This window comes from Sabethes cyaneus, chromosome 3 (genome assembly GCF_943734655.1).
Source record: "Sabethes cyaneus chromosome 3, idSabCyanKW18_F2, whole genome shotgun sequence".
Taxonomy (NCBI): Eukaryota; Metazoa; Arthropoda; class Insecta; order Diptera; family Culicidae; genus Sabethes; species Sabethes cyaneus.
The window spans coordinates 156,300,723-156,323,713 of record NC_071355.1 but is presented as its reverse complement, the minus strand read 5'-3'; the positions used below and the strand labels follow the sequence as shown (position 1 = coordinate 156,323,713).

At 39.8% G+C, this 22,991-nt stretch overlaps 1 protein-coding gene across 1 annotated transcript in view; it reads right to left on the bottom strand.

The window, feature by feature from the left end:
- Positions 1-1,229: 1,229 nt before the first annotated feature.
- Positions 1,230-22,991, bottom strand: part of LOC128740311 (anoctamin-8) — a 61,884-nt gene continuing 40,122 nt past the window's right edge. The window contains exons 11-21 of the mRNA XM_053835849.1: positions 16,433-16,568; positions 16,215-16,345; positions 14,969-15,786; positions 14,608-14,884; positions 11,921-12,015; positions 9,946-10,053; positions 9,465-9,672; positions 9,168-9,281; positions 1,653-1,797; positions 1,449-1,585; positions 1,230-1,388 (exon numbers count right to left, since the gene is read on the bottom strand). Of these exons, the coding sequence (XP_053691824.1) occupies positions 1,230-1,388; positions 1,449-1,585; positions 1,653-1,797; positions 9,168-9,281; positions 9,465-9,672; positions 9,946-10,053; positions 11,921-12,015; positions 14,608-14,884; positions 14,969-15,786; positions 16,215-16,345; positions 16,433-16,568 (2,328 nt within the window). The remainder of the gene's footprint in view (positions 1,389-1,448; positions 1,586-1,652; positions 1,798-9,167; positions 9,282-9,464; positions 9,673-9,945; positions 10,054-11,920; positions 12,016-14,607; positions 14,885-14,968; positions 15,787-16,214; positions 16,346-16,432; positions 16,569-22,991) is intronic.

Sequence of the window (22,991 nt, the reverse complement as noted above, 5' to 3'; positions counted from 1 at the left end):
AGGAGCAAAAACACGTTGTCATCGCTCGGTACCGATTGTTAATTGCAGCTTAAAATTCAACGAAAAAAAAGGAAATGCATACAAGCCTCACCAAAATTTGTTTTTTTTTTAAATAAGACACGAAAAACGGTAAAATTCAAATTGTGTTACCACAATTATCTCTATCTACATAGGTATGCCTGATATTATTTCTATTTTAGACAAGCTATCATGGAAACAAAATTTGGATTAATATTCAAACTAAAATTCCGGTTTTCCTTGTCTTTCTACATTTTACCGGAGGCTTTGTTATTAAAAGGTGTAGCTGTTTAGTAATTCAATCCTCAAAACATAGTCATACCACTAATCATTATTTTTTATTAATTTCCGAATTGATACATCTCCAAAAAAGTATCTGCAGTAATGTATTTTCAAATCACAAATTATTGTCACGATACACATACATCTTGGGTTGGGCAGTACAAATATCAGTAGCGCTAAAAAATTATAACGAATAATATTAAATTTTACTGGGTTGGTTTATGCCAAACTTCGTCTGTTCACATTATTAAACTTTTCATGCGTTTAGTCAAAGTCACGCGATAAATAAAATGTGTAGGTAAGGAAAGGCTACAGAGCAAAGCATTAAACTTAAATCACTTCATATCATACTGTTAAATTGTTACAAATACGAATTAGAACGAATTGCTTGGATTAAAACGTAAAATTCGCCTATGTAATAACATTTCAAATATAACTCAATCAATATCAAAAAGGAGCAATACTTTAATTCTTTCAAGTCTGTTTTAATTTCGTTTGAAATTCTATTGTAAAATATAATTTTCTACGAAACAAATAAACACTAAAGCTTAAATGGTAGAACCTTTTCGCATATCGGCTCAGCCTGATTCAGTGAGGTTTCCGCTGTGATTCAAACCTTTCTGATTTCAGTTTTCTATTTCTTGTATGCTTACCTTGATATAAACTACTGTAAATGTCTAAAGTCTAAACATCGAATCACTGTAGCAATGGGCTGAATACGACTAAAACTTGTCGATAATTATTCGTTCTGACAATATTTCGTACTGTACACTTCCTATCAAACTTCAGTAACATACTGGCTGTAAACGTCCTTTAAATCAGGTAAAATAATACAATTTTACACTAAACGGACTTGTCAGTGTTTAAGCTGCCTATACAAAGTAGGGCGATATTCGTCACCTGATACCTGATACCCGTGATCATTCTGCTTACGAATGCCCTGAGCCGTTATTATTATTGTTGCTGCTGCCCCCGTGCGAGTGCTGCAAACTCTGGTTTCGCTGATTCAAAACATCATCAACCTGGATCAACTGTTCAATCGGTATCAATGACAACTCACCACCAGGCGGTGGCGCTGGTAAGGATTCCTATAAGAAACATTATTGTTTGTAATTTATTGCGAAAATTTCGGACCAGATAATGTATACTCTTGCTTCCTGAGCTGCCTTTTCGGCACGCTTCGCTCGTTGTTCTTTTAATTTTAGAGAAAAGATCGCCACAGATCGGGCTCGCTTCACTAAGCTTTGCTTAAGTCGCGATTTCTTTGCAGCTAGCTCGGCAGCAGCTGTGATTAAGAAAGTATAATGTAGTAGTCATTTTATTCTTCGTTAAAACTTATGAAAGTTAAATACCTTTAGCTTCCTCCTCGGTTTGAGTTTTTACGGATGGAGCACTTGTACTTGTTCCGGCCTGTTCCGGAGCTTTCGATGTCATGTTGCTCCACGATGGAGCCGCCTTTAGCAGTTCCGAATCCGATCCCGTGGCTAGTTCTTGTTGCTGAAATTTGAAACAGTAACAGGTGTCAATAAATGATTATAACAGTTTATTAGCACGTGTACAAACTAAACCAACTATCAAGTGCGTTCTACTGAGGAGATTGTGTATTATTTTATTTTTAGATTGCCATCCAGTATAGGATTGAATATATAGAGTAATAATGCATGCTTGCTTGTAGTGCCCCAATTGATACCATAAATACAATAAAACAGAATAATAGATGGATAATTTGTTATGGTAGGTTTCTAATCAAACAGCTGCAGATATATTCAAAAAGATAAATTACACATATATTTAAATTTAGGATGACAACTATTTATACCTACATTAACACAATAATGGTATCATTTCCGCGAAATACCGGTTCTCTGCTACTGTTTGTTTATCCATCACTAAATTAGCTATTTATGATTTAGCTATTTCAAAACTATGAATGGGTTTGTATCTTTTAAGTATCTATTGTTTATGAGCTATTCTATTATATATACGAAAATTCCCATTTCTCTTCGAAAGTTTTTCGAGCCTATATAACGTGTATAAGCCTTTATCTAAATTTACTGAAGCAGAAATGATTTTTTTCACGTTTCTCTGTAAAATTTATGTACGACAATAGTTGTATATGTGACAAAAATGAGGCTCAAATACCAAAAGGCAAAAAGCAATATCACACAGTGGAGCAATCCTGCAAGAACTAAGGCGATTTTTACAAAATATTAAATATATGCCTAACGATACATTTGGTTTCTTTTTGAACTAGACGTGTTCCTACTAAAAAAACAATAGTTATTGTCTGCATTCTACTATTTAGAGGAAGACAGGTGTTATTTTTCAGCTTACTTAAAAATTATGCGCATTTTAATTCTAAAAACAAACTACGCAAAAAACTGAAGGCCCGTCTAACCCTAAAATCTTTTGCTGAACTAATAGAAGGCTTTTCGATGGCGCTTCACATCTCCATTTTTTCAAAACCTAAGCAGCAATTTCCACAAGCATTTTTACATTTTCAGCTCAAAGGAAACATAGACACACAGCCTTGCAAACAGACGGATGACGGAGACAGACAAATAAAAAGCTTCTAGATGTTTTTCTTCTCATGCCTGCAATTTGATTTAGTGTTGCTTATCGTATTTGTCGCTGGTATCAGAGTTATCCATTATTGGCGTGAATTTCCTATATTGAGCATATTTTTCTTTTGTCCGATTTTATTTATTAATTATTTTAGCTCGAATGTTGATTCCAGGTAACTAATAAGCACAGCCAATGCAGCTTAAATACATGCCATTAAGCATTTAAGTCACCTTAAATGCTACTTAAAAATTAGATTGGTAAAATATACGGCTACTTTACTGTTAACCATCTAATAGAGCTGACAATGCTGATTTGTAGTTAATTACCGACAAGAAGAATTCGAATAGAAGATGCCAATTTAAGACAGCTATGCAGTTAAGAAGCTATTCGATAAACAGCAACATCCCAAATATCCTACTAATCGAATGATTTACTGTTTATGTTAGTGATTATTGGCTACCTGGAAAGTCGCGTTTAGATTGGCAACATGCAGCATACAACAACCAAAAGTTGCTCGATGTTTCTAGGCAACTCTGCCCACATACCACAAATGTTCAGGTGGCGACCAGGCGACTAACAACCCTATCCATTTCTACTGTAACTGACAGCATGTCACATATCGCGGTCCGTATGGAATACTGCTCAAAAAACAAACATTGCAGATTTTTGTTTCATTTTGATCGTGGCTGTGCATTCAGGCTGCCATTTGGAGGTGGTAGAAGCATCAAGCAACAAATCGGAAGCACCGAAAGTGACAGCAGTAATGATCAAAATGCAGGATCGCGTAATGAACTGGAAAGCGATCAACGAGAGGATGTGATATGGAGGATAAAGGCCGTTTCTTCAACTACACCATCATAAACGAGCATTACCCACACGAAGGTAGAACCGACGACGATAAAGAAGTGTTCTATGCGCATCTGGAGGCAACGTACGACAGCTGCTCGTCACGGGACATCAAGATCATCATCGGGTTTATGAACGCCCAGGTTGGCAAGTAAGCAATGTATTGACTGGTGATCGGACCCCATAACTTACACACCAACACGAACGATAACAGCAAGCAATGCAACAACTTTGCAGCTTCCCAAAGCTTGATGGTCAAAAGCATTTTCTTGCCCCGCAAAGATATCCACAAAGCCACCTGGAGATCATCTGACCAGCGAACCTTGAACGTGAACCCAATCGACCATATTTTCATCGACCGCCGGTTTTTCTCGAACATCACCAGCGTACGCTCCCTGTGGAGTGCGGATATCGACTCGGACCATTGCCAGTACATGTGCGCTTAAAACAATCGACGGTTTATACCTCGCGACAAAGTTGCCAAGAACTACACACGCGTACTGGACGAAGCTCTACCTTCCTTTATGGAGCTAGATGCCCCGACCCTCGAAGACGGATGGAGCAGTATACACTCCGCCGTCAATAAGGCCGCAATCTCCCTGAAGTAATACCGATAAGGTGGTGCCACGGGGGATTGAGGCTGGAGACTCGAGTAGGGTTTTAGTGGGTCTGGACCCTCACGCCCCAGTAGGGGGGTCGGGATACTAAACCCCACTCCCTGAGTTATCTTCCCAGGTGTCTGATAGCAGATTTCCCTACTCGTTAAAAAAAATAAAAAAGGCCGCAATCACGATGATTGACGGGGAATGCCAACAAGCGATGGAGAGGAAGAAAAGAACCTGGAAGAACGATCTAAGCACCTCCACGAAGGAGAAATTGGCCAAGCATCGACGTGTGTGGAATAAGTTAACCTTGATCCTGAGGAGTAAAATGCGCCAGAAGGAGGATAGAGATCGTTAAAAGCTAGAACAACTATTCCCAGTTAATGAGACGAGTAAGTTCTATGAGAAGGTGAACCACTCTCGTAAAGGACACACACCGATATGTCACAGCCTGATATGTGTAAGGACGAGCAGATAATCCTGGTTACAAACGAGGGTGTGGTGGTCCACAGGTGGAAGCAGTTCTTCGAAGAGCATTGCAACGGCGACATAACAGAAGGAAACGCAACTGAAGTTAACCTAGAAGTGCCTTTAAGTGATTACAGTGTACCGGCTACCGAACCCGAAGAGATCGGGCGACAAATTGGTTAGCTGAAGGATAATAGAGCCGCCAGAAAGAATCAACGCCCGGCAGAACTCTACAAAAATGGTCAATAACCGCTAGCAATGACACTTCACAGGATAATTTCAAGGATTTGGGAGAAGAAGAAACTACCAAAGGAGTGGGTGGAAGGTATGGTTTGTTCCAACTATAAAAAGGGCTATCGGCTAGATTGCTGTAATTACCGCGGCATTACGCTGGTTATGGCCGCGTACATGGTGGTCTTCCAAGTTTGGTTACGACGTCTATCCCCGATAGCAGTGGTTGAAGAATTCGTGAAAAATCGATGAACATCCCTCATGAACATCACTATTCGGCTGCTTCACGGCTTTTGATTTTCTCGCGAAGATAGCCTCATTATAAGCATTGGGTATGTAATGGGGAAGGCAATGAAGATGCGTCCAACATAGCTCTACTCATCCCAATTTCCTACCTAGCGCCTTCACGTGGTCATACCTGGTAATGTTCTATAGAATCGTTGAATTAGAAAGCTTGGGAAATGGAGTGAGCAGTCAGCCGGTATCACTAGAAGGAAACTCCTGAAGGTCTGAAACAATATTTATGTTGCACTTTTCGAACAAACAAACCATCACGTGGGTTAAAGCTTCTTCTTCTTCTTCTTCTTCTTCGGCATAGAGCCGGGGTGGCTCGTGCTGTTTCAGGCACTCGTCTCCGTTCAACTCGGTCTTAGACCACTTGCCGCCAATTTCCTAGTCGTCTCAGAAGTCGAAAATGGTGCCGGTAGGGTTGTTGAAGAGTGAATTTTCGTCGCACTGTCATCTGGCATCTTTACGACGTGTCCGGCCCACCGTAGTCTGCTAACTTTCGCTAGATGTACGCTGGCAGTCTCCCCAATCAGTGCCTGTAGCTCGTGATTCATACGCCTCCGCCACTCTCCGCTTTCAGTTTGTACTCCGCCAAATATCGTCCGCAGCACTTTCCGCTCAAACACGGCAAGGGCGCGTATGTCGTCCGTGAGCAGCGTCACGGCTTCAAGTCCATAGAGAACTGCCGGTCTAATAAGGGTTTTGTACATTGTTAGCTTAGTGCGGCGGCGTACGCTTCCTGATCGTAATGTTTTACGAAGGGCAAAGTAGGCCCGATTTCCCGCTTGGATGCGCCGCTGGATCGTGGGTTAAAGCTGGCGTAACGAAATTGATTGTTACTTGGAAGCATGGAAATATTAGGTTTACAGTGTGACACCTATGTATTCCAACGCGAACTACTTAGTTACCTGCTTCAGCATCTTCAACCAGGGATAAACGACCGGACAAGGTCATTTGTCCTCCCACGTCACTCAACGTCCAGCGGAAGGAGCGTGCTCATAAGCGGAGCAGCGATGTGGAATAGCATACCTTTGGCCGGTAAGCAATTACCATCCTTAGCCTTATTTAAAAAACACCTCAATTAGAGATATCATTTTTATACTATTTTAAAATTTTAATCTGGAACTTAATATTTGTTTACCCATTTGATGTTTTATAAATGTGCTTTCCCTGACCTGAAAATAAGCTAGGTATGTAACTGACAGGTTTTCGTCATATTATTGTCAATTGCAAGGAAAATTGTACCATCCAAAGTGCAATATCGCTCATAAAAGTGCTATTTTGCATTAAATCGTTTCGGTATCTTCGGCGCACTTATTGCTTGGAAGATAACGAAAAAGTGCGCCGAAGATACCGAAACGATTTAATGCAAAATAGCACTTTTATGAGCGATATCGCACTTTGGATGGTACAATTTTCCTTGCAATTGACAATATTGATAATAAATTAAATTAAATTAAATTAAATTTATTTTTCGATATGAAATCCGTCGGATTGGCTTTGCACCACGTCTTCAAAAAGATCTGCAGTGTGGCTGGATTTCTATCCGGCTTAAAGCCATAAACTTCTTCACCATACATTTCCCGAACGTAAGCTATCAAATTTTGTTCTAAGACTATTTCCAGATAGTATTTTGCATTAACTTTGACACCCTTGTCAATAAAAAAAACAGGAAGTTTCCCTTTCTTTGAAATGTCTCCCCATGTCATGACCGTTGATGATTTGGATTTTGGTATCGAGGTACATTCCGTTTGTGCTTTGGAACATCCATGATCGAAATGACCACTACCGACCGTTTTAAGCATGATGCGGTGTTTGTAGAACAAACAACTTCTCATCAGAATATATCACTTCTGAAACACCGTGCCGACAGAGCAGCAGTTTGCATTTTTTCTGTCGTTTTTGTTTTGTTACTTCCGTTAATCCTTGGAATTTACCTTTTTTGAATGTTTTCATATCCAGATCCATTTTCAAAATTCGACGAATTCATTCTCGAACAACTTTTTTGACCTCTGCAGTTCTAACGCTTCGTTTTCTACCGGTTTCTTTACGGTCCTCAACAGATCCCGTCTTGACAAATCTTTTTAGTGTATAGTATACAAATCCTCTTTTTATGCCGTGATGTTTGAGGGGTGCCGCATGTAGCACCGTTGAACAATTTATTTATTATCAACGACCGTAACTTAAACTCTGGTACGTGCACACCGAACGAGACACAATACAAGCATAAAATGATTTTTCTTCGAATATATATGTGTCACACAGTAGAAAGGCAACATTTTCATATTCTCAAAGGAAATTGCCCAGGGAATCCGAAAAAATATTAGTTTTCAACGGCAGCCAAATATTTTTAAATTCCGTTTAAAAACCAATTGTGCACTTTTCTCTCAATGAGTACAACGCGATTTCAAAAATTCCAACTCCATCGTATTCCTCAGATTTTTACATAAGAATCACTCACCACAAGGTGTTCTTTGCCGATCTATAGCTACAGCGATTTGAAGCAAGTAATTCCTGATTTTTCATAAAAAATTGTATTACTCCCATTAATCGGGAGAATGTTCAATCGGCACCAAACTTAGGCATTTTTCTTGCTGATCTGAAACGAACAATCTGACAAAGTTTGGTTCAAATCCGAGAAGGCCGATTACCAATTTGTATTTATTCTTGGTCATTTGACGTGGAATGACCCATATTTAATTTGCGAATTCCCTAACCCTAATTCCCTATTGCCCAATAGCAAAAGAATACGTAGAACAGCAGCAAGCGGGCTTTAGGGGACCCGTGCTACTACGGATAAAATTTTCACTCTCCAACAAATCTTTCAGAATAATGTCGGGAGTACAACGTGCCCATGCATCATATATTCGTGGATTCCAGGGCAGCATACGATACAGTCGTGCGCGAACAGCTATGGCAGATAATGCACGAATAAGGGTTTCCGGACAAACTGACCCGCCACTTTCGTGTGTGTCTATTGACTTCAGTTAGTTTTCCGTAGTCCTCACACTCCTCCTTTATATGCAAAAGAAAGTGGCGTAGTTGGTCGTAGGTAACTAGGGACTTTAAAACAAAACCTGCCCACAAAAAACCGTACAAGAAAGTTGTATAAGTGAGTGCAGACCTAATAGTTACAACGAATGTATTTGAATAGACGATGGAACTTGTTCAAAGGTGGATTTTGAACAAATCCTGAGTCAAAAAATTTCCGCTTACTAAGTGTGTCGTTAGAAATAACTTTGCTTACAGGTTGATAATTTGGCAGGGTATGTGCAGTGGATTTCATCACTGAAGCAAGGTATTCAAGGTAGCAAGGTTTTCGTATGTTATTTTCTCGTAAAAATGTGGTCCCCGTGACTCTGTTAACATTGCAAGGTTCGATTTCCAATCAGGTGGAGGATTTTTTGGGCTGGAAATAGTCTTCCACACATGCAAAATGTACCAAGAAACGATGTCGAAATTAGCTCAACTGTCATGTTTAGTTGATCGAGACCGTAACAGGCCCCCCGCTTGAAGCGTATGATATTATATTTTATTGTGCGTCCAAATTCTAACCGGAACAGATTTTAGTAACTTTTTTTTAAACAAATATATTCTAATATTAGCTCTGGTTTATGTAAGGACATACACGTAATTTTCATTTACATAGGTTAGCAAACGAATCACATTCATAAAATACAACTGAAAGCGAGCAGCCGAGCATAGCCTTTTGTGTACCAATGTGTATCGAGCGTGGCTGTTCTTGAAACGTACAGATATTTGAGCAAACTTTAGACTAAGGGCTAAACTGCGTCATACCAATTATAGCTGCACAAAGCAATAAAAGGCTAAGCCAGCTGGCGAGGATGTTTGATATGCAGTTGTTACCTTTGCCACGATACAATCGGTGCTTCTGTGTATAATGGAAGGATCTGCTGCCTTCAAACGTTTGGCCCACTCCGCCCCGCCGCTAGGCCCAATCGTTAGATGATGTTCGGTGTGCTTTACATGTCGAGTTTATCATTGTTCGATATTTTTTTATTAAAATGTAGTGTCGTCAGTCAACGGTAGATAATTTCGATTCAAATACAAGTATCAAACGGAAAAAGAGAAAAGGGAAAAGTGCATTCACACGATTAGCAAAATGGGCCGAGTGTACCCGAAACTGACCTTCAATCGGCTCACCTCGATGTTGGGCATCCAGTCCTTCGACTTATTACGCGGCCGGAATGGTGGAATCTCTGCTATTCTGGGCGGCGACGGATTAGCGGAGGAAATGTTCTGTGGACTCTGAGTCACTGGTGAGTGTATAGTAGAGTGCGCTTGCTTGCGGAAGGGTGGAATCTCCGGGATCTGGATTGGCGGCGAAGATACCCGAGGGCTGATGGTTTCACTGGAAATAGTTTGCAGATTGATTAGTACCACTGTCAATCGGTCGGTTGACAACAACGCTCATTTGCACTAAATAGGGACTGCCGTTAAGACCGATTGATTCTGGTGAATTATTTTGTTGTTAAGAATTAGTGAAATAAAACAAGGCCAATTATGATTTAGAAAACGGAAAGCAAGATTTAAGGATGTAACAAAAAGTTCTAATGCTGCACTACTCAGCTCTACCGACATTCAACTACTACTGTTAAGGGGAAATTTTTCGTCAAAACCATACCCAAGATTGATGCTTCGCTTATCGTAAATACTATAACTGTGCTTCATCGACTGTCCACGGAATGGCGGAATTTCAGCGAGTTTTATTTCTGGCTTCTTTCGACATGCACTATAAATGTAATTATTAAGAAAAGTGTAGCAAAAAATTTCATAGCGAAAAATATATTTTGAGTGCATTATATCGGAAATAATCCATATAGTTGTTGGAATCCATTGATTGTCCGGCGCGGTGGATTATTTTCGAATAAAAGTGAGGAAGAGCGAAGGAAATATCACGAATATATGCGATTTTCTCAATGTATAAAATACATGGTTGCGTCAAAGGTAGTTTTATATCGATATTCGGATATTTTCTTGCCCAAATTAGTAGTTTATGTTACGAAAGACATTTAAATACTCTAAATACTAATCATACTATGAAAATAAGTTTAGATTTTACACATATAACAGGATTTACGACAATGGATTTCAGAATTTGAATGATTTATGGTACAAATTTAAAACTAATTTGACTTTTTCGATAATTATGATTGTTGATTCAGTGCATTTAATTATGGTATTGATTAGATAACAGGCATATTTAATTTATTTCAGTCCAGCAACCTAGGTGGTCATATATCTGTTTGAATCGTACCTGGAATTATATAATTTACTTTCTATTTCAGCATTTTCTACATTGAAGCAACATAAGTACGCCAACTAACAGTTAGAAAACAACGAGAGTTTCAAAATATGTACAAACTGAAACACGGCTTTTTTTGTTCGTGTTTTATTTATTTCCTCGCTCATTCATCTAGTCGTCTATTTTTACTTTTCGTTTTCTTAAGCACTTCATTTATCAATTGTTAAATTTACTTTCGCATTTTATTGCTGCTATTTTTTAAACGAGTTACTGGCGTACTATAGCTTTTTATACATTTCATTTCCAAAAAAGTCGAGTTTGAAAAGTCGAGTAAAAACACGAGTTTGGTCAAAAAAGTCGCCCAAAATTTAGTTACTTATTTTCGGGATTTTTTTTTAACACCCTTATGATGGCTTTTATGCCTGAAATTGATCATGAAAACCGCAACCGGAAGGCTTGTAAATTTTTAAAATGAAATACAAATTTATCGCTTTTAACAAATCAAGCAACAAACATGACTTGAATTTGATCGAACAATTGGTGAGAATTCTTTTACAAGTATCACTTGCGAACTTATTCTTTCACTTTAATTTACTCTTTATCAGAGTGATTAGTAGACATACTGCATATACGAATAATTTCGAAATTCAATCACTACAATGGTGACTTCCTACGAGTTTTCGTAATTCTCTGCCTGCATATCGAGGACTTTGGACAACAAAAAGACTAGTCAATAGTCAGTTACCCAATTTGGAGCATTGAAAGGCTATAGTACTGGAACGTATTCTGCACTCATAAGGGATCTGTACTTGTGGGTGAAAAATTCACTCAAATTTTATTTGGAAGAAAATGAGGACACATGGTCATTTGTATAACTCGTAGTGTTAATGTCAATTTAAAAACTGTAACTTTGACATGTCCAACAATATTACATAATCTTCAATGCTTCAATTTGGTCCTCACAGTGAAAAAGGTTTTGGATCTATTCGTAAAATGAATAGACATATAACATAACTGATCTTCGGAAAGGGATTTAACGTCCAAATAATTCAATTTCAAGTTTTTAAATGATGACGATATAAAAATATTTGATGTTTTATAACAAATCCGCAGCGGGTTTGTGATTTTAGAAGAATGATCGAAGAATTGTTTCTCAAACGATATGTCCCTTTTCGTAGTTCACATATGTTTTATTTTATGATAGGTATAGCTTTCAATTGTTCGATAAATGTTTTCAATTATTTATTGAAACATAATTATGCGATGCTGTAAAAGAGATAAAAATGATGCACAAAAACACAAGCTCTACTGTACACACGCAACAATTGACTAATGAAAAGAAAATATGTCATACCCTGAGTTTGGCTGTGTAGATTCTAATGCAACAGTTTGTGCCGATTGACCACTAAGAGGAGAGTCTTGAAGAGGTCGTAAGAATACTGTGCTGGTCTATGGAAAAATTAGTTTCTTGTATGAAAATCGATTGCTCAATAAGTATAAGAATCATTATGTTTCGACTTTCTGAATGTTCAATTTATAAGAGCAAAGAACACATAATAAGAATAATTGCTTGAATAAGGAAAACATATATTACAATTTATTAAAATTTAAAATTATTTCATATATGGTGGGGACTAAAAGCAAAACCAATGGTAAAGAGGATTGTCTATTTAAATACTAAACCTAGTGAAACGCACTGTAAGGGAAATCCAACAAGTTATATCAGCTTTAAGGCGTCGATTAACAAAAAAAAAGGTTTATAAAAAATTGTTAGAAAATTTTGTATTGAAAATTGGTCTTAAATACCTTAACTTCATGTAATACGTTAAAATGTTACTACGTTTTAGATGCAAAAAGCTTTGAAATAAGTGTTTCACAAGGCGTTTTATCGAACTTCTCCTAAAAAGGTGTGATATAAAACTGACTGCTTTTATTCATTTATTTGAAGTTCTGGTACCGTTCTTCAACTCGTTCTTTGACGTGAAACGTTTATCTCTTTTAGTTTCGTTGCAATTTTTTTTAAACGAATGGTTTTGAGTGTTAAGTTAGTGTCTGAAGACTGCGCGAACTCATACATCACGCATAGCACACTAGATTACCGCGTGCGACAAATACAATCTGACACGTACTATTGTTTATTGTTGTTTACAGTCTTCAGTACAGTACAGACTAGTATTACTCATATTGATCTTATTTTCTGAATTAATTATTGCATTTCTAAACCTGCTGTTGCTAATATTAAAGTCAAATAAATGGTTTACTTCATTGTAGTGCCTACAACAAGCATGAAGCGGGTTATTATGGCCATACGTTGTTCGATGCGTCGGGGTCCAAAGTAACGCGTAGTTTCGCAGACTACGACGAGGCGCGTGGATGTTCAACTGCTCCAGGAGGTAACTGCTATCGACGGCCCACTATATGAAAAACAAAAACAGCAACAACAATGTTTTTAGCAAATTGAGGGTTCACCTCTACTTTTGCTTGCATAATCTTATAAAACTTAAGCCGCTTAGGTTTATTCACAGGTAGCAGCTCTTGAACTTGTAGTGTGGAAAGGATGTATTTTTACCTGGTTCAGCATGCTCCACACCTCGAGAGTGCCTCAAAAGGCTGTGCCGCAATTGTGCTTGTCTTGAGATCATTTCCCACGATCTGAAAAACTTTATGGTCAATCGCAGACGCCACTTGCTGATGATGCTCCCCTCGAAGCCTCGTTGAAAACAACGTTCGTTCTCGGAAGCGACGGTGCGTTCTCGTAGACGACCTTAATTTTAAAACATTGTGTAACATACCGAACACTTCTGGATTTGTGTTATCTTACTTGCATTAGATAATTAGGTGATGATCAGAAAATCTACTACCATACTCCTGCTGGGCTGTAGTTGCTGTACAATTAGCGAAGCCATAGCAAAGGTGAATGTCCGCGAGTTCTTGTGGAGCATTAATATTGCACTCGTTTTTATAAACGTCCTAGAGAGATCCAAGAAGTCTGTTTCGTTATAGTTGTCCCTACGCGTCAGACTGTGTTGTGTTCATCGCACGCGGTAATCTAGTGTGCTATGCGTGATGTATGAATTCGTGCAGATTTCCGATGCTAATTCAACACCAAACACGTCAAAGAACGAGTTGTGGAAAGGTACCAGAGCTTCAAACCAATATGAATAAAAGCAATCAGATTTATTAAATAACAGCAATCAAATTTATCACACCTTTTCAGGAGAAATTTGATAAAAACGTCTTGAGAAACACTTATTTCAAAGCTTTTTGCATCTAAAACGTTACTAAGTAAGAGGTTTAAGGCTAATTTTCAATTCAAAATTTACTCAGCTTTAGAATGAAAGTAACAAAGTTGAACTAGCTAGCATAGTTATTGTACTAAAGCTAATTTAAGGCAAAAAGAACCAAAAACTAAAAATGTTTATTGACTCTGTAACGATTGAAATTTGACCATATGCGTTGAAGGATGTTTTTCGTCAAATGTGGTCCTCTATTACATCCTGAAATATCTGCATTAAGCATCCTAACACCCTGTATAAAAGTAAACCAGGCGAGCAAAACGAGGCTCGACGTGACTTATCTAATAAAGCCCATAGAATCATAGTTAGAATGCAGGACAATTGCAGGGCCAGTTGCTACGATTCTATTGACTCTAACAGCCTCTCCCAGTCGGGATCTACCACACTTCCTCAACACAGATATCAAATCGGTGTAAATCGCCGTAAAAAATCTTCGCCCTGTTGGAACAAGGAAAGTTTGGTAATATTTTCTGGTATAGTGTTATATTTACTGGCATATTTTCTTCGTAAGATTGTAAACCAAATTAAAATCAGTTGGATTTTCCTCGCAATACGCTATGACGTCTTGGAATACAAGTAAGGCCAATACTCATTTTTCATGTTGCATTCTTTTATTACAAGTTGTAAATGGAATTAGCATTGACTTGGAGGCAAACCGAAAAAAGCGATAGATAAAAAAGGACAATACAAACAATAATCGTTGTTGATTCCGAAAGTCATCGACTGGAGTAAAGTAATCGAGTACCTGTGAAATCGGTGAGTCTGGAGTAACCTCTCGGGTTTCGGTGGTAAACATATCGATATTGTCATTACTGCTGCGCGATTCTTTTTTGTGTTGGAGAATGCCGTGATGCAGCGGCGCTTGGGTTTGCGACTGCACATGCGGTTGGGGTTGCTGCTGCTGTTGCTGTTGCTGCTGATGTTGCTGACTATTTAAGTTGTCCAACTTGGCCGCTACATCACTCATGGCAAGTCGTTCCAAATCATTCGCTTGATTATCATGACTAGAGGAGATGTGAAATCTTTATTTGTAAAAAAGCATTTAAACAGTTAAGATTTTTGTGCTAAAAATATATACATTGCAAATTAATGTTCACTGCAAGTACCTGCCAACTAATTGCTCGGTTCTATCATATATATCTTGACTGCTGTTGAAATCAGGGTCATGATGAGATAGAGAAGTTGATGACGGTGGCGATGGTGGAGTTTGTCGAGGGGATGGACCTTTACACTGCATTTCCCGCCGACAGTGTTCCGCACGTGCTATTTCCGCTGCGAGCCAGGATGGAAGCTCCGGCAGAAGCCAGGTCAAGGCCGAACGTAGGGCCAACATCACATGCTCCAATGCAACTATCAATATGACGGTCTGCGTGGAAGTAAGCCCAGGCCAAAGCCTCGAAACTTGACCGGATAAACCTATTAGAGCACAGTTTACTATCACAGCTGCTAGTCCCAGCATGCCCAGAGCATTCTGCCATGTACCAATATTGGCAACTCGTTGCCCGAAAGGTCTCTGATGTACATGTGCTAATTTGAAAGCATCCGACCGAATTTCCAGCAAATTATTAGCCAAGGCACATAATCCGGCCAAGGGAAAGGCAGCGGAAAACAAAACGACATATCCCATTTGAACAAGCATCTCCAAATGGTCAGAGAAGGTTCCGTCGTATTTGTACAAGGAGCTTTCGATTTCCGCCTGGCCAATGGATCGTTTCGGTGTCGATGTTGTGCAATCTGAGGAACTCTTGCTGTCACCCACTAGTTTGCTTGCATCTGTCGCTGGTGGAACCTCCTGTGTAGGGCTTAGTGCACCCCACATTTTGAAGCTTAGCTTGGCTAGTTTCCATTGTTCCACCAGGTAGGGCCAGGCCGATTCCCGCAGATTGCCGATTATTTGACGTGATATAAGCAAACCTGCCAATTGCTAAAAGGTAACAGTAGATTTAAAGATTGATACTAATCTGGTAGAAGGTACGATGATAATTCTATTGTTTGTCAGCACAGTTTCGAATTGCAGAGATTTAATTGTGAAAGACATATTAATTTCCATTTCGAGATAAAGTACGGCGCTAGCACAGCTTAAGAAAATCATAAAAACACCTGAACTTAAAAGTCTACACTTGTCTAAAGAAAGATGAAGGCGCATGGTTGTTTTTCATTTTAAAATTTCCGATTTTATTAAACTTCTTTGGCAACATTCCAAAAATTTGTTTAAAAAAAATCTGTCATTTGCTATCTGGACAAAATACTCTGCCGTAGCAAAGCAAAATTGGATGACTAACAACATAGGTACATCGTATCTCCTGCTGATGCCACTAATGATTAACTGCTAACATAAACGAATTCAATTACCTCCTTCAGCTTATCCTGATCGCGCAGATAAAAGGCTATGTAGAAAAGCGACAGAAAGCTGTTGACAAACTGGAACAATGCCACCTTACCAATTAGATGGTTTTCGTATTTAGACTGAAGTCGATAATTTTCTGCAAATAACGGTACAAACATTACACCGGCAATCAATAATAAGGTACTTTGCTCTGCATGTAATCGGCTGCCTTAAAGTCCCTCACCTTTATCGTTCAGCCAGACGGCCAATTTATAGTATGCTTCATCCATCAGTGTTATGGCGCCGGCTAGCAGGACTTTCGGTATCACACTCAGGCAGCTAAAAATACCCTGCTCCGGGAGTTTCTCATCCCACCAATCCTAGTGTGGTGATTCAGAACGTTTGCGGAAATGGTTGGGCGAAAGGTAAGCAGTGAGATTGATTATGATTACGATTTAGCTTTCAGTATTGACTGAATTTTCAGTACGACGAAACAGATACTGAGGAGTGAGTGGAACACATATTCTAACCCGAATGCACCCTATGACAGTGTATCTTTAATGAGTGCATTAGAGTGGTACTGTTTTTGTGCTTGTTAACATTGATAAATTTACAAATAACCTAATTGTTGATTAAGGACCGTATCCTTCGAAGGACCGCATTCGAAGATTTAAAAAAGTATATTTTATCGATAGACTTTGTCTCAAAACAATTTCTAGCAGGCGCGACAAAAACATTAATAAATCGACAATTAAAAACCAACTCTATATAACAGTTTTATATAGAAAAAATAACTAGCAAAAATGTACCACCCTAACAGGCATGTTGCAGTATTGCAATCTGATGATGCTGATGTATGAGCAGGGTTATGTATGGTGATGAAGGCTTTGTCAAATTGTAGCTCTCGGTGGAATAGTTCAACATGTGCTTTCCAATCTACGGAATAGGCAAATCGGTGCTGTTGATCTAACTAGATTTCGCAACATTGATTTGACCGAATTAATTTCACGTTGATTCCCAAGCGTAGTTAATTACATTTCCAATATGTACCGTTGATGTTTAAATTCACTGTATAAATCTGTATACAGAAGTATACGGGAAGTAAAACAGAGTTGCTGTTATGTAGCCTATTTTCACGGAACCTTAAAATGTGAACCAGTGCATTCTAAAAAAATCGATGTCTCTTCTACGTAAAAAATTATGCAAACTTCAGACAGACTAATCTAACTAACAGACTAATTGCAATAAAATCATTAGGAATTTGAAAAAAAAACGTCTTTAAGACTTGACTCTTCTTTAGCGACAAACTTCGCAAGGCAATTATGTGGCTAGTGCAACGATCCTACTAACTTTAGCAGCACCGCCCAGCCGATATTCGAACATACTACGACTGGCTTGTTAGGCTAACATCGTTGGTTGGTTGTCAAATAAAAGGTGTTATGAAAAAATTTGATCGATTTAAACATAGTACACATCTCTTAACCGTGCGTTTAACAAACCTGAACACCCCTGATTTTGTAGGTGTGTGATTGCCTCTATTTTGACATTTGCTCTCCAGCAAAGCATCAAAATGTTGATCGCGTGTCGCGAAAATCCAAACTACCGGAACGCCCAGTTTGCGAAATCGGTAAAAGTGAGCAAATCAATTGTCATCAAATTAGGAAAAGTGTTTAGGGAACGTCGTGCCGCCCAGTTAGCTTCGAGGTACGATGCTGGTCTAACAAGCCAAAGCCAGTCGTCGTATGTTTGAATCTTGGCTAGGCGGTGCTGCTAGATAGAGTCAGTAGGATCTATGCACTAGCCCCCGTAACTATCCTGTACTCTAAATAGCCGGCCGCGCGAAGTCTGTCGATAAACAATGGTCAAGTCTTAGAAAGACGATTAAGCCCACAGCTTTGCATTTTTTGGGGAACGTTTTTCGACTGCCAGGATTTGTAGATCGGAGGAAAACCGAAACCTAGAGGCTATGCCCAAGAACAACAAGGTAGCTGGCAAAGATGCCATCGCAGCGGAGCTTATCAAGATCGGCCTGGATAGATTGGCTACTTATCTGCATCTGTTGATAGTCAGGATCTGGGATACAGAACAGCTACCGGAGGAGTGGGAGGAGGGGGTAATATGCCCAATACACAAAAAGCGCGACAGGTTGGAATGTGAGAACTATTGAGCGATCGTCATCCTCAATACCGCCTTTAAAGTGCTTTCTCAGATAATCTTTCGCCGTCTGTCGCCGCTAGCAAGTAGATATATGGGATGTTATCAAGCCGATTTTGTGGACGGGCGATCGACAAAGGATAAAATCTATGTGTTGCGACAGGTCCTCCAAAAGTGTCGTGAATTCCAAGTTCCTATGCCCTATCACCTATTCACAAATTTCAAGACCGCCTACAATACCATCGACCGTGAAGAGCTACGAATAATTATGGATGAAAACTGATTTACCGGGAAGCTGAGAAGACTGATTAGGCCCACGATGGACGGTGTACAGTGCTGTAATCGCAGGTAGTTGCTGAGCAGTATACCAAACTGAAACGTGAAACAGTGAAAGTTGGATAAGTGGTAAATACGTCCAAAAGTAAGTGACTATACTGTAAACTAAGTACCTGTTAGTAGGATAAACCGAGCGCGATCGAGCTAGCGTAGGTAGTAGTGTGGTAGTCAACACAGCAAAGTGTTGGGCTTAAACCATCATTAGACATTACCGACAGACATTAATCGACAGACTTCGCAGCCGGCTGAGTACAGAAAAATTACGGGGCCAGTGTAACGACTGACTCTATCTAGCAAGTACCGCCTAGCTGAGATTCGAACATACGACGACTGGCTTCGACTTGTCAGACCAGCATCGTACCTCGAAGCTAACTGGGCGGCAGTCAACGGGGTCCAGTTTGAGGTGGTGGACGTATTTGTATACCACGGCTCGTTGAGGACTTCGGATAACAACTCCAGCAGAGAAATAAGCAGACATATTCTTGCTAGCCGTTCTTTTACGGATGCTACAATGCCCTAAGATCTGGTGAGCTTCACCCTCATACTAAATGCATTATGTACAAAAAGGGAATAAGATGGGCAGTCCTCTACGGGCTCGAAACGAACAATGGTCAACGGGGACTTAAAGGCACTGGCCGTTTTTGAACGTCAACCAAATGGAAATTGGAGACATGGACCGCATAAGTATGTAAGTGAGCGATGCCAAAAAGAGTGGCCAGCGTTTTCAAGCGGAACCCTAATATCTCTGTCTGAGATGTCATCGTGACCTAAGAAGGTCAAAATACGAAACACGATGATGACGCATTGAAGTTCATTTATTATTGCACCGCCTTCGATTAACATCGTACAGAGTTTAGTTTAATATTATTCTCTTCGGGAAAGGTGCTCTCGTCACCTCAAAATCAAAGTAATCTCCAACTCCAACTTGAATACGCGGAGGCAAGAATCGAACGGGTTATAGTGGCCATAGCAAGTTCGAATGACCAGCACACCCCGAAGACGTCGATGGAGTGCGCTAAAAGAAATCTGATCCATTAATGCAGAACACTCGGTGATTCCTGTAATTATGTCGAAGACAAATATCCTTTGCTGATAATTACGCCTAACTGACAGAGGTTCCAACTGGCATAATTGGCACTGGTTTAAATAGTTGATAAGATTACCCAAGCAACAATGTGAGTTTTATTGTACTCTTATGGCGGTCTTCATGACCAATTTTGGTCTTAAATTCCATCATAGGAGTGTAATAAAACCCAAATTGTTACCTGGGTACCTGGATCGTTCCACGGATGATTGCGCAAAGCTGTTATGATAGCTGATACGGGCACAACATTGCAGAAGCGTACTCAAGAATGCTTCGTACTAACGACCAATAAAGCGTTTTGGATGGTACTTCGGTAAAGTTGAAGGCATGGCGACGAATAAACCCAAGTACATGAAACGCCTTTGCGGTGATGGTTCCTACATGTTCACGGAGTTTCAATTTAGAGTCGATAATAACAGCTAGATCGAAGATCGACTTTACCGTCTACCCTATCGAGGATATCAGGTCGCAGCGAATATCGATGGTGTTATTGTTTTACTTTTTTTGTTGCTATTGACGCGCATTCCGTTGTTACCGCATCAGACTAGCACAGCTTCCAAATCCATCTGCAAAACCTCGTAATAGATGTTGGATAATATGACATGAAAGATCTTCAGATCGTCAGCAAAGGTGAATTACGGAAATCATCAGATTCAAACCATTCACAAACATATTGAAGATTAGCGGACCAAGCACACCGTCTTACGGTATACTAGAATCCAGAAGGAATTTGGAAAGTATCTGATTGTATAGAATTCACCAACACATATGCTGAGCGATCCGTCAGGTAGGAGAACAGCCATTCCACGAGCCACACCGAGAAGCCAATATGCGCTAACTTTACTATGATTATATTGTGGGGAACATTGTCAAATGCTTTCGCAAATTCTAGGTACACTGAGTCGACCAACTTTCTTGCCTCAACTTCGGCAGTTAACTGCTAATCCAAAATAATTTTCAGGTCTTTAATATACAAAACACGTTCAATTAGTGTGCCATCGAGCTCATAACGAAACAAGATCGGGTCGGGTGTGAATATTGAGCACTTCTCCGGGTTAACTAACATGCGGTTCACATCGCACCAAATGGCAAAGTCCTCGAACTGATTTTGAAGAAGTGACTATCGTCAGTCGAGTGGATAGGGAAGAACATTTGAAGTTCATCTGCATACGAGAGTCAAGGGTAATAGATGGCCAAATAAACAGGGTTGAAGTAAAGCAGAAAGATCAGAGGGCCTAGACGGCTTCCTTGAGGAATACCTGAAGAGGCTAGATATCTATCGGACCTGGAGAACTGTATAAAGGGAGATTGAAATCGTGGAATGGTATATGATCGAAACGGTTGCTATTTTGCGCCGGTGTGACTTTGCTATATACACTTTAAAAAAAACCGTGAAGAGATTAGCTGCTTCGCGGTTAGTGTGAGCTCCAGTTTCATAGATATTCACATTGTTCGGAATACTATTATTGGATTTGAGTTTTCTAACGAAGTTTCAAAAGCGTGCTGAAATCTGTTTAACGCTAGAGTGGATCCTCGAGATGAAGCTGTCGCAGGTTCATTTTACCCGTTCGCGGTAGGTTGCTTCAGCTCTTCGGAGCAATTCGCGATTGTAATAAGATTTTGTGAGGAAAAAACGTTCGCGAGTCTGCTAAGATTGGGTAGCTTTGAAGTTGGTGGATTGTGGTGCTCTTAACCTTTTCGAAACTAGCTTGGTGGATGGTGGATGCTGATTGTCGACTGGCAACAAGGGCATAGGAGACATAGCCCTTGCATGTGCAAAATATAGTACAGGCGTTGAGTTTGGAGGAAGATGTATAGCCACAATCAGGGATGGAAAATCCGCATTTTGATCAAATCTTCGAGTTATTGCCACACGCACAGATCACGATCCGTACAGTACATGGCAAACAGTGAATCTTTAGCATTTATCACAAGATTTTGATCTCTCAACAGTCTCAGCAGTTGATCACAGTATTACATTTTACCTAGCTGCGAGAAACAAGATTACTCATGTTGTTTGCATTGAGATTCATACGCTGCATACAACCAATCGTCTGTGTCTGTTATATTTCTCAACGCAATCATGCAATGAACAAGATCCGACTATAGTTACTATATATATAGTTCGGCGGATAGAAAACCAGGCGAATTAGCATCCCTGATTTATGAAATTAAATTTGAAATTATGATGAAATGTGCAGGTTTTTACGAAAAATAATCACTGGCGGGTGTTGAAAATGACTAGTTCTATGAAAATAAAGTGTGTTTTTTTAACATTACTCCTGCATTTTAGATTTTGAAAAGCTTTTGGCTCCGCTTTTGACGTTTATTTGGCTCCCGATTTTCTATCCGCCGAACTATATATATAGTAACTATAGATCCGACATGCGGTTTATCATAATCTGTACAGATGGCAACAAAGTGTTTATCGCTTACAAGTAGGGATGTCAATGAATCTAAATCTGATCGCTCCTATGATTTTGATAGGTAGAAGCGATTTTTTTCTATCCCCGGCCACAATATATATCGAGCACTGATAGGAGAGAATACGAATTGCGATTTGCTCAAGACCATCATAGTCATTTTACGGGATGCAGTGACCTGGAAGGTGGTTTTTATTACACAGGATATTTTACTAAGCTGGCCCCTCATATACTGATAGTAAAACGATGATCAGTGGACTTATCTGTTGCAGGCTGACCGACAAACGCAGGCAGCGGTGGCTCGACCATGCCATTTGGTGGTGTTAACGGTGCTCCGGTGATGGGAAGGCTGACTGTAAACCAATGTTGCGAATCGAGCGAGAAGTCAACCATGCCTACTCACCCGCGAAAGAGTATGAGAAACATAGCATTCAAAGCTTACGCCGCACAAGCAGGCGTAAAAGAAACAGCCACCGGAGCTCTGTGCAGACATTCTACTACTCACACACTCGCGCACGCACATCCTCACATCGTCTTCCACATAACTTATTCCCGAGTCAAAAAAACTTGTGCGGAATCAACTGTACGTGAGGCTGGTGGCGCACTGGGATACAAATTTTGCATTACTTTTTCTTTTCTTTTTCATATTCGCCCTGAATTCTACTCACGGGCGGGAGTGCGAGCCGTTGCGAGTAATCGATATCAGCAGATCGAGCTGCAACGACGAACGACGAGCGACGACTGTAGCTGTTAGCTAAACACACACTCGCAAAAACTCGTTGTAGCGCATGAAGAAATAAGAGCGG